This window comes from Frieseomelitta varia, unplaced genomic scaffold (genome assembly GCF_011392965.1).
Source record: "Frieseomelitta varia isolate USP_RPSP 00005682 unplaced genomic scaffold, Fvar_1.2 scaffold_876, whole genome shotgun sequence".
Classification (NCBI taxonomy): domain Eukaryota; kingdom Metazoa; phylum Arthropoda; class Insecta; order Hymenoptera; family Apidae; genus Frieseomelitta; species Frieseomelitta varia.
This window is the reverse complement of record NW_025110674.1, coordinates 34,239-46,438: the sequence shown is the minus strand read 5'-3', so window position 1 is coordinate 46,438 and position 12,200 is coordinate 34,239. Positions and strand designations below refer to the sequence as shown.

At 42.2% G+C, this 12,200-nt stretch overlaps 1 protein-coding gene and 1 long non-coding RNA gene across 3 annotated transcripts in view; one reads left to right on the top strand and one right to left on the bottom strand.

The window, feature by feature from the left end:
- The window catches only part of LOC122536906 (homeobox protein Nkx-2.4), a 44,502-nt gene that overhangs the window by 19,505 nt on the left and 12,797 nt on the right, over window positions 1-12,200 (bottom strand). For both annotated transcript variants that reach the window (XR_006308508.1, XM_043669691.1), the window contains exon 3: window positions 101-187. Coding sequence is in view for 1 of the 2 variants with exons in the window: in XM_043669691.1 (XP_043525626.1) it covers window positions 101-187 (87 nt within the window). In the remaining variant the exon portion in view is untranslated. The remainder of the gene's footprint in view (window positions 1-100; window positions 188-12,200) is intronic.
- On the top strand, window positions 2,010-4,091 carry LOC122536918. Its single transcript, XR_006308510.1, has 4 exons — window positions 2,010-2,136; window positions 2,671-2,737; window positions 2,899-3,000; window positions 3,097-4,091. It is a non-coding gene; the product is annotated as an uncharacterized LOC122536918 (long non-coding RNA).

The window sequence follows — 12,200 nt, the reverse complement described above, 5'->3', positions numbered from 1 at the left end:
TTTATTCCGTCCTCTTCGACGTGTATTTTTCTTCAAATGTAACAAATTTCTCGCAATGGCAATTTAAATTAATATTTCTGTTTTCCTTTGCAATAGTTACCTGATTCTGAGCGTTCTGTTCGGCCATCGCCTTCTCCTTTGCCTGTCTCTTGCACTTGTATCGGTGATTTTGAAACCATATTTTCACCTGCAACGTGAGAAAGAAGTTATTTTTATCGTCGTAAAAATTTAGAACTTGAAAAGAAAGAGGAAAGAGAAGAATAGAAGTTACAAAGACGAAGCCTGTGCGCCAATGATTACGTTTCTCGACGTTTCTCGACGTTTCTCGGGGAATGAGATTTGAAATTTTAAAACTTCGAGACGAGGACACACGCTGCCAAATGCCTCGAGCCGAACGCTTTCCTTTTTCCTTTCTTTCCTCGAAAATCCGTGGCACATTTCTGATGCGCGACGCTGTCGTTGGGTAGGTAACTTAAATATTTTCACAAGGGAGGGTGAACGCAAGCCTTTTGTTGCGTGTGTACGTTTTAAGTAATCTGAAACGATTCGTGGCTCTCTCAAATCCGCTACTCCACCTATAGATACCTATTATACAAGTTTGTTATTCTTTTCACAGAAATTTCACGCCTCTTTCGCCTCTCTAAACATTTGAAAGAACGTCGATTTCTTTTTTATCACAATAATCGTCTCGTTTCACTTACTTTTAGTTGGTAAAACAGGTACCGTGAAAGGTAAAAAAAAAAAAAAAGAACGAAATAGTTACACTTGATGTAACGATTGGAAGATAAACTCTTTAAAAGAATTTTAATCACCTTAATTCCAACAACGAAACGTCAGAATTTCCTTCGAAAAACGGAAGTTCCGTCAGTCCACAGATTTCTGCTGCGCATGACGATATCAAAAGGAAAACCCCGCCGCGCGCGGGGGGGTTTTTATGAAGTTCCGGCCGAGGAGCAATCGTGTTCCCGTTCAAGATCGCTTTTACGGCAATTGAACGCGATTAGGGAAACCGGCCGTGCGCGGACGGGAACGAAATCGACATCTGCTTATGACAGCGGCGCGTTATAATCCGTATTGTACATTATGCCGCGTTTACAGGGGCGCGTCCCGATCATCGGTGGCATTGTCGTCGCACCACGAAAACAATACTCCCCATTTCTGTCGGCCGATTTAATCCTTAACGCGAGCTTACCAGGATAACGCGGTTCGCATTAAGCTGCTCGCCGTGCTTAGGACACTGTGCAAGTACCTGAGTATTATGTATGTATACATCTACTGCTCTGCAATCGCATAAAAATACCCAAATACGTTTGGTTAATTGAGTAACTGTTTTACCTGTTACCGAAAATTATCGTCGCCGATTTTTGTAGGTTAGGTTTGAATTAGGAGAAAGAGTAGTGCCACCAGGCTAATATTTCAGATTACGCTAGTGGAAAATTGCGAGACATTTTGCAAAATTTCTGAGTAAATTATTTAAATTTGTATAAAATTATTATAAATTTAAATTTAAATTATAATTATTACAATACAAAGGTTTTCATTACATTGTAAATAAATCAATTGACACTTCCAGAAATTAAATGAACGTTTCAGCAAGTTCTTATTTTAAACAAAAATAATGCAATTTCACTTGGACAAAATTATGGCAAAAGATACTGGCATTAGTCTGTTGCAGAGAATCGAGTTGCATTTGCTTCCGTTGGCTTACAAATTCCTTGATAAAGCGAATTTGTTGACTTACGTTTGAAAATTAATAAAACAAAGAGCATGGCGTGCGACGAATCGTCAAGTGAGGAAGAAAAAATTGAAAGCTTCTAGTTGAAAGCAGCAAGATGCAAATATAAAACGAATTTTAGTCAATGAATGTAAAGAAGTCGGTGTATCGTTAAAAAAATTTTTAGTGAGTCTGAGTATCAACGAACTATTAGATCAATAAGTATTGTTAAAGATTATCAAAGATTAGTTCAACGCATTTTAAACCAACTTCGCTTCTTCTTAGGGGCACAAGTTCTGCAATATACGTATACTCGGTTGATTCAAAGGAGGCAAGGAAACAGCAGATTGAACAATTTAAAAGGAGGAAAAAAAGAAAAAAAAGAGGGGGACGAAGGAAGAAATTAGGGGCATGTGTGAAAGGTACGCCTAAGTCTGATTTTTATCGCAGGAATCAAAGGCGAGTCCGACCTATATGTTGCCCTGTCTGTAACCTCCTACTCGAGTGGCTGTAACCCGCTGCAATCCCCCTCTCTTCCCCCCCCCCCGTCCTGTGTAGTCCCCCGTGTAACCCCCATTGTCAGAGTTATGCGCGGCGTAGAATGCAACGAAAGCACTTTAAGGGGGGCCCCCGTGCAGTAAACCGTGTCTCGAGAGCCTGCCACCGTCTGTCTAATTCTTTGAATATTAGCGGGATCGGCCACCCTCGAAAATTCTTGCTTCTCTCCCCCTCCGCGACGAGTCCTCCTCGTTCACGCCGCCTCACGTGCGCGCATACCTAACCTACCGATCGTTTTATACGCGAACACGATTTTCCAATTGCCCACCTCTCAAGTGATTGTCCATTACGATATTTCCAGGAATGCTCGCCACTTGCGCCTGCGTTTTTTTTTCTTTTTCCTTTTCTTTCTTTTTCTTTTTTTTTTTTTTTTTTTAATACCATCTCGTGTCTCTCAGTTGATCATCTTCCTCGAGGCCTGGCCTCTTGAATTAAACATCCACCGGAGAAGAATCAACAATTATCGTAAGCATTGTGTAACGAGCGAATAAGTATAGTTCTTGTATACTCGTTTAAGTAAGTAAGTAGTCTTCGGTGTTCCTCCTGGAATACGACTTGTTTTATCTTATTTTTCGCGTCTGATGTTTCTCGACTAAAATTAATCGTGTGTTTTTTTTTTTTTTCAGCTCTGATCAATCGGCAGGGAACGTTGGTCTCGATCGACGACGATGATCAACAATATCTGTTATGGAAATACCGGCCCTCGAGAACTCATTCTACGCTGTCTCGTCTTGTATTTTATCGTATACGTTATGCGTGAATATTGCAGCATGAAAATTTTCCACTCGAAACCTCGGCTATGATTAACCAAGCTCATTTCCAAGGGAGCAAGTGTCACGCGCATGAGTGACACGCAGTCACGGAAAGCGATGAAACAAGTTGGAAACAGAAGAAGCAGAGATTGCGTGAAGAAAAACGCTGTGAATCCGAAACGAACGACTGCCCGTATGTTTCGTGGCGCGACCGTATTTCGATGCGTAGGACGTAGACCTTATCTAAAAGCCACCGAAGAGGTACTAGACGAGGGAAGTACTCTCTCGCCGCTCCCGTTCGTTAATTCCTTTTCCACCGATAATCCACTCGTCGAAGCCGGTGGAGTTTCGGGCGTGCGGCGACTTCGAGAGGTCTACAAACAGCCTTAACTTGCCTCAACGCGTCCTTGCATTCTCCGCTTTCGCGTGTCACCCTTTGCTCGATTCCTTTTTGTCCTGCGATCTGCTTGCCCTCGCGAGCTGGACGCGACCACCGCGATTTCGCGAACGTTCCTTCGAGGGAAGCTTTTGGATTCCAACTACGTCGGGGTCGTTGAAAAAATTCGAGACACCCGATGGAAGAACTGACGTTGGCGAAATGAAAGATTTCCAGAGATTTCCAGAAGAAAATGAAGGATTATTCATTTGTCAACAGAGTATCTAATTGTATGAAAGAAAGTGTAAAGAGAAGCGAAATTTTTGGCGTTGAGTTGGGCACGTATCGATGTCTGAAATTGTATTCGAGGCAGAAGCGTACGGGCAACCGATGGCAAAAGATTTGACGCGGGAGATGAAGACGACGGGATGAACTCTGTCAGAGAGAATTGTTATTTCAAGGGAACGGCCTGTCCGTCAGTTCGTTTGTCCGTCGTTCCCGCAACGGCGCGGTGTGTAAACAGAGAAAGGGATATACATACACACACACACACATACATACTGACTGACTGACTGGTGTGTACTCGCAGAAACCATGGAAGAAAGAAATTGGTGGCGAACGCCGCGCCGATTCCCCGAGATGGCGAGAGGAACAACTTGTAGACTCACGTCCATCTATGAAAGAACTAGGCACTTCTTGTATTTCATTCATTTTTAGTTTAAATTTTATTTATTTGCTTTTAGTTTTTTTTAAATTAAAAAATATCCTCGCAGGAGAGACGATGTCCAAATGAACGGCTGCCGGCACGAAACGAATAAAAGGGAAACGGGGAGCAGCTTGTTTATCTTTGATTGGTACGTTGGAGCCAGTGCAAAAAGGCAGGCAGGGCCTGCAGGGGTCCGATCGAAGTTTGCTCAACGCCGAGGAAGGGAGAGCTTAGCTTTAACTTTCGATTAACTCGTGGTTAACTCTCGCTCAGCCTCAGGTAAATGAAACGTCTCCCGTTACCGTTCCCGAGCGAATCCACGAGTAACTCTGCGCTTTTCTTCTCCTTCGTAACAGGTACCTGCGTCATAAAAGTCTGCCGACAAAGACCTGTCGACACTTGGCTTCCACTAAGCTAATTGAGGGTAACAAGCTTCTTCACGGCCAACTTAACATTGACTCCCAGAATCGACGTTTCTCAAAGTCGATGATCGAACCGACAACCTTTCCCTTGCATTGCACAAACTATAAAGGAAACTAGACAGACAGATAAGCTTGCGAAATTGCTATTTTTGCTTTTCACTTTGGATACACCAGATGTGTCAATCTACAAATCTCGCCTTTTGTCGCGTGGACTGTTCATCTCTCGGTTTGACGTTAATTAGTGTATCGGATAGCGATAAATCTAGAAGGGGTGGGCAGTTCATCAAAGCGCGAGGCAGAGAACACGTGACATTTGGGAGGAACATTGAAGTACCTGTTTGGCTTATGCTCGACAGAGGCCGGGGTTCGGTACATCCGTTCGAGCAGGGAGTATGCGGTTAAAGTGGACGATTGATCAAGTTAGCGTAACGTCGTTACGTCGCGTACATCGAGGGTTCACGCAAAATCACCACCACCATCGCCACCACCGTGGTAAGCAGCCGACAGTATTGGACGTCAGCACCCTTCAGCGGTGGCCTCGCCAACTGTTTCCTCGGGCAATTTCATCTGACACCAACTTTCGACGGATTATCCGGCGGAAACCCTGCGGAGCCCCGGGGCTACTAGACGAGCTCACTCGGCTCGTTTCGATGTTGCTCGAAAGAAAGACGCGTGTAATTGACGAGAATTGCCACTCGAGGTGTTCTTGAACCGTTCCTGATCGGCATCCGCCCCGCCTCAGGGCTGCACGGACGATTTTCTTCTGGTCTATTGTTGTTAGGGGTGTACGGAGGATGTTGGTATTCTTCTTTATTCTTTTGGTCTGATTGAGCTAGTATGCCTTTCTATTGCATCATAAAATGCTTTGTATTTTTTAAAAGACCAGAAGAATATTATTTTGTTGTTATTTTGAAATACAGGGAAAGAATCACAGTAAGACACGATAAGGCCTCTGCAGAAATCTTCGACTAAAAGGAACACGACTTGGATACGACTGTTTGGAGAGGAAATTGACGCGAAGCAAAAAAAAAAAAAGAATCACAGGAAAAAGGGGATTGCATTTGCGAGGATTAACTTTGGACGAGCCTCCGCGCCGCAAAGTGCAAAGAACCGCAACGATGAGCTTGCGAATACCAGGATCAAGCAACGTCAAATTATGATTAGGGCAGTTAATTGTCTCGTGTTGACCCTCCTGAGTGGTGGCCCGTGAGCAAACACAATTCCTGCCTCCCTTTTGTTGTTTTAACTCAATACCATCGGCTGGGGATGACTTACCGATTACTACTAGGCCTGAAAACCTGGCAATTTCGACCGGGCAAATACAAATGACTTTCGAGTTTCTCTCTCTAACGAGTGTGTAAATTAATTTGCATTCAGTGTAAACGTCTTGTCCTTCGGTTCCATAATGAAAGTGATACACAGGTGGATATTTGAAATTGAAAATACCTACGTAACTTTAATTAGGTCGTCTCACTTGCTTGCTCATTGTGTCATCTTATTTTTAGTATAAATTCGTATCAGCATTATTTGTAAATCGTTTTGAACATTGTACGTTTAGCAACAGTTTGAGCCGGAAGATTCCAAAAAGTCACGAGGACTATTTTGACCAGCCCTTTTTGATCCTGATCGCACTTTCCCGCCCTCTAATTTCTTGGTCGTTTCACGGCCAAGGGATGATCCAATAGACACGGGGACGCGGATGTTTGCGGTTGGAAATGTATGCACCCTCGCGCGCCATCCCGAAATGCAGCCGGGATTACACAAAAGAAACGGGCCCGCGCCGTCGTTCTACAGGACGTGGCATAGAAAGAAATTGGTGGCGTATTACGCGACCGGCACGTTCGAGTGTATTTACAATACACTCGTAGAGCTGCCTCTTCGTCGCGATAATTGAGGCAAACACGGTGAAAAACTCATGAGATGCTGTATCGCGTAGAGCTGTCTGAGCTCGCGTTCAGAGAACAATCGGTTGCCGATTATTTTTCAAACAGCCAGAGACAGCTGTTTCGAGACGACAGTCACCGAGATAAGTTTCCCATCGCAATTAATGGACAATTTATGCAAAGTTTCGTTGCAAACAGCGTGAAAGTGGAAGCGAGCATTGAATAGAAGTAGGGAACAACCACGCGATTTCTATTTATCATTACGCAGTGGTAGGTATAGTCGTCTACGTTGGAATATAGGTAGTGGATCTCTTTTAATTTATGATTTTTACAGAATTCTGACGTTCTCTTAACCCCTTGCGCTGGAATGACGTAGTCTTGAGCATTTCTATCCAGTGATAACATACTGACGAATTTAAAAGAAAGAGAAAGCGATAAATTATTATATACGATTCGGTCGCTCGTTATGGTCCGCAAACCAGTTGCCAGCGCAAGGGGTTAAATATATCCCATTAAAAATTTACAAATGTCATTAAATCAATGGTGGATTGATTATTCAAGGTTAGCTCTTTCATCTCAAGTAAGAATACCAGCGCCTCCTACCGAACATTTGCGTTTTCATTGTAATTTTATTTTAGATTTTTTTCCTTTATTTTTTCGATTTTTCAAGATTGTAGACGGCCGTCTCGAGCATTCGTAGCTGATGAACGACTTTTTCAGAATTCTGAGGTTCTCTCAAGTATCCTAGTATTATACTAAAAATGTAAAGATTTAAAAATTTACATTTGAAATTTATTGTTTCATCTCGAGTAAGAACACTAGCGCCTCCTAGCGAGAATTTGCGCTTCCATCGTAATTCCGTTCTAGATCCTTTTTCCTTTGTTCGGGTCTTTTTTGTTTTTTCCAGATCGTGGACAGTCGTCTGAGGCACTCGTAGCCGATGAACGACTTTTGCAGTGACCTGTAGGTTTCACGGGAAGACGAGAAAAAAAGAAAAGAGGAATGCAATTACGTCGGCCACATACTGCCGGTGTGCTTGGCGGTGGGGCGGTACGACGCGCGGGGGCGGCCGCAAAAGCCGACGACATATTCATGCGTGCGTTATTATGCGAGGGAGCCGTGAGTGCACTCGAGAGATACGCGCACGCGTTCCACGACGTCCAATTAACCGTACGCATTTCGACACCAAAGGAATTTCACGCGCGTGGCCGCATAAATTTTCCAAGATTCACTTCCGATACGCTCAAACACGGCAATTGCCTGCATGTAGAAAATAATCAAACAGCAAGGAATATCCTTTTTTGGAGATTAGGTATACCTATCGTAGGAAGAAATCTGTTACATTAATGTAATATCTAGGGTAGGCCAAAAATCACTTTCTATTAAAATAAATCGGTAATTTTTTTCATTATATACTCTTTTTAATTTGCCAGCACTCTGGCGATCAACATTTGAAAGAAATAATTTTTATGAAAAAATCGTGTTTGAACTCGAATTTAATTTAAAATTAATAAAATTAGTTTTTCTCTTATATTTTGAATTAAAAAAAAAAAAAAAAAAAAAAAAAATAGGCGGGAAGTAACTTCTGGCCCATCCTGTACTAAGCCCATCCTCAACTAAATCCATCTAAAAGTAACGTTTCTACAAAATAGGTACCTGCCAGGAGAACTTTAATTATCTTTAACAGTATTAAATGCTATTTAGTGGGAGCCAAGCGCCTATGGATAATACTCTTTTCAACTGTGATGAACGATTCTCTTGTGTGAGCCTAAAAGAATGCAACGTCGACGCGCATGTGACCTTTGGTATAGTGTATGTCTAAGCATCCATGGCGAGAAAATTTCACGAGCGACACGTTCCTGCTGGTGTTCTGTCACGTCGACGATCCATTTCCCGTCTTTGGGACGAGGAGGCTGCCTCTCTCACTTCCTCCCTCCCCCCTCCCCCTCGACGCATCATCCCCTACCCCCTGTGTCTCTTTGGCACGGGACACACAGATGCGTCCCTCCATTTTGCGCTCGCATTGTTACTCCAAGTGCAGTCTCCCCATTGTTACAATGGCTGGCCACTCCTGGCATTGTTGCCGGTATTGTTATTATTATCGCTACTGTTACCGGTTGCGGCCGACCGGCGAATGGAGAAGAGGAGAGCCAGCTGCTTCGTCGAGTGCCGCATTAGAGGCAAATTACACTCCCTCCGGCCCGCCTCCTGTCTTATTCCCTCTTTTTTTCACCATCATCGCGCTAGGTCGGCTGTTTCACCTTTTCTCTCTCTCTCTCTCTTTCTCTCTCTCTCTCTCAGTTGCATTCCGCGTTTCACCCCTTTTCTCTTTTTTTTTTCCAAGCCTGAAATTTCGAACCGGTCGATCGGTTCGATCGATGTCCTCCTCCAGAGGATTTTTTTTTTTCTTTTTTTCTACCCTTCTCTGACACTGTCATCGTCGTTTCTCAATTTTTTTTTTTTTTTCAGATCCCTTCGATCACGAAACAATCTGTTTCGATTTGTAATTCAAAGAGCAAGACTCGACTAACCTAACCACATCCTCAATCGTGGTGAAAGAGAGAGGGGCGACGATCAAGAAAGCGCCGTAAAACGAGAAATCGACGTGAACCGAGAGATGTATAATTAATCGGCCGCTGTGCCTACGTTTATCACGAGTTAAACGAGCAATTTGGTGCACGAAATTGATCGCAACAATTTAATCGCGAAAAGCAGCCGGGGGTCTGCAACGGGTCTCCCGTGCAAATTATACCTCGGCTAGCAGTTACAACAAGTTTAAAGCTCGTTAAAACGCGAAAGACCGACCCGGTGCAAGAGAGAGAAGTTAATTAGAAGGAAGTAAAAAAAAGAAAGAGAGAGTGAGTGAGTGAAAGAGAGAGAGAGAGAGAGAAAAGAAAAAGGAAAGAGCAAAAATGAAACGTGACGAGAGAGAGGGGGGGGGGGAGAGAGCGAGTGAGACGCAAAAGGGCGGGTGGGGGAGAGAGGAGGGAGAGAGAGACAGAGCGAGAGAAAAAGGAAAATATATCAAGGGGAACTTGGACGGCAAACCACGCGGCTGTCGGCTGGCGAGCATGGCGGAAAAGGGAGACATTAATTAAAGTGCAAAACGCGAGAGGCGGCGAGCCTCGATCCAAAGTTAAATAATTAATAGAAACGGTGGCGAGGTTCAGGCGAGATCGCGGATTAATGAAAAAAATCACCACCGAAGTGCGGGGAATTCGCAAGTCTCGAGACCCGTGGGCGAAACAACTGCCGGCTCGCCTTCCATTGTTCCCTGTCAAACAATGACAGGATTGACGGTTATTGTTAGCGCCAGCCAAATCGTTCACTCGGCTCTCCTTCCGTTTCGGTCACGAACGTCCCGAATGTCGCGACACAAAGACGATCAAATTATGCTCCTCCGATGTACATGTGTAAATACCATGCGTAATACCAGGAATTTATTTTTACCGGTCGCATTCCATAGATGTCACCATAACAGAAAGCTCTGGTTTTGTTGTTTTCAGAAGTTGCCGAACACTGACCAAAAAACTGAGTGCACTAATTTGACAAATGAATCAATAAGAACAGAGTGAAGTTTGAAAGTGGTCAGAAAACCATTAAGTTCAAGAAGTTAAAGCAGTGTTCAGCGTTTTTCAGTTTGAAGATAAGCACTGTAAATTCCTCTTTTACTTTAGAATTAAAAGACAAGTATGTCTATTTACTTGAGTTTTTGAAAACTGTATTTATATTTTAGTGATAAAAGGTTGTTGTTTCCAGAAGATGTGTTGACAATAAATCGAGTGCATTGATTTGACAAATGAATCAAAATACTTTGAAAACAAAGTAAAGTTTGGAAGAGATCACAGAACCATTAGGTTCAAGAAGTGTTCAGCGTTTTTTTAAAAATAAATATGTAACAGTTTAAAGGTAAGTACCACCTAAATTCTTCTTTTACTTTAAAATTAAGTTTACTACTTAATTGAAAACTCCATTTATATTTTAGTGACGACAGGTTATTGCTTTCAGAAGTTGCGAGACATTGATAAAATATTATTTGATAAAAATAAATATGAAACAGTTATGCACCAACTGTGAATTCCTTTCACTGTAGAATGAAGAGAGAATTAAGAGAAGTATATCTTTGTTACTTGAGATTTTGAACCCCCTTTCGCAAAAACTCTATTTATATTTTAGTGATAAAAGGGAGGAGGAGATTGGAAGAGAAGGGGCTGCTTTGCAAATATTGTTCCACCTCCGAGCAAAACCTGTATAAACGTTCTACAGTGGCTGTGTACGGGCCAGAAAGGAATATTAGACGGTTCTATATGCACGTTCATAGGATGGATTCGGGCATCCAGAGTAAAGCTCGCTATAAATTTGCTCGTCCATCGAGGAAGCCTTTAATACTGTTTACGGATGGCTCGCGCCGTTTAAGGTATTTTATCCTTATATGCAGATTCTGTTCTTTATCGTGCGACGTAAAAGTCGACTTTGGCCATGGTAAATGTAACGTCCGAATTTTAGGATCGATCGAACCGAATGTTTTCTGACTAAACATTATGCAGCTGCACAATGTGGAGAGACTATCAAATAACCAAAGTAGTATCAATGTCCAAGAGAAATATTGTTTGATGTTTTATTGCCAAAAAGAACGACAGGTGGGTGTAGTTGAAACAAAGGAGTATTATTCTGCGGTGAGAAATCGACAATGCGCAAGAACGATTATTAGCAATTTGTCTAAGTGTTGGGAAATTTGTAAATAAAATCCAAGTTATTGGAGGAGGAAAATGGAAAATCTGTTTTTCCTATGTAACGAGAATAGAGATTATTTAAACGAAGAAGAAGGAAAAACCACGCCTAAGGAAAAAAAAGAAAGACCAGGAAAAGAAGACGAGTAAGTTCGAACGAACAGCGATGATTTAGAGTGCGAGCTTTGCGATTCAGCCCACGGAGATAATCGTAATAATGGGTCTGCCTACCACCAAATCTACCCTCGTCGACTTTACGCGGAAACTTCGAGAGCGGGAGCACTGAGGAGGAGTTTGTGCTTTGTGAGTTCGATATCGCGCAAACACGCGAGACGATTCAACGCCAAATGATCGACAGGATTGTAAATCTCCTCCCATCTCTTTTGACACGTGACGCGATCTCCTTCCTTTGAACGGCATTTATTCGATCTTTCGGATAATGTTCGATAACTCCAAACTCCTATATACGTAAGCAGAAAGAAATCAAATTGTTTAATATCTAATATGTAATTAATTACAAAAATTTGTACAACCAGATGTGATACCTGGTGAAAGTTAATTCGTCGTGTAATATTTATGAAAAAAGAAAAGAAGACTGTCTTCGTTTTTACTGGAAAAATAGGAAGACACCAAAGACTGCTCTCGCGTTTAAGGTTCATCAGATGATCATGGAACTAAAATGGCACCAAAAATAACAGAATCAAAATTTCACTCTATACTCGATACTCTAAATTGGATTTATACTCTCCGAAACATAATCACAAAGAAGTTAAATTGTCTAATAATTAATATCCAATTAATTACAAAGATTTGTATAACCAGACATGATATTTGTAGGTGAAAGCTAACTCGTCACACAATATTCATGAAAAAAGGAAGGAAGTATGTCTTCGTTTTTACTGGAAAAATAGGAAGACACCAAAGACTGCTCTCGCGTTTAAGGTTCATCAGATGATCATGGAACTAAAATGGCACCAAAAATAACAGAATCAAAATTTCACTCTATACTCGATACTCTAAATTGGATTTATACTCTCCGAAACATAATCACAAAGAAGT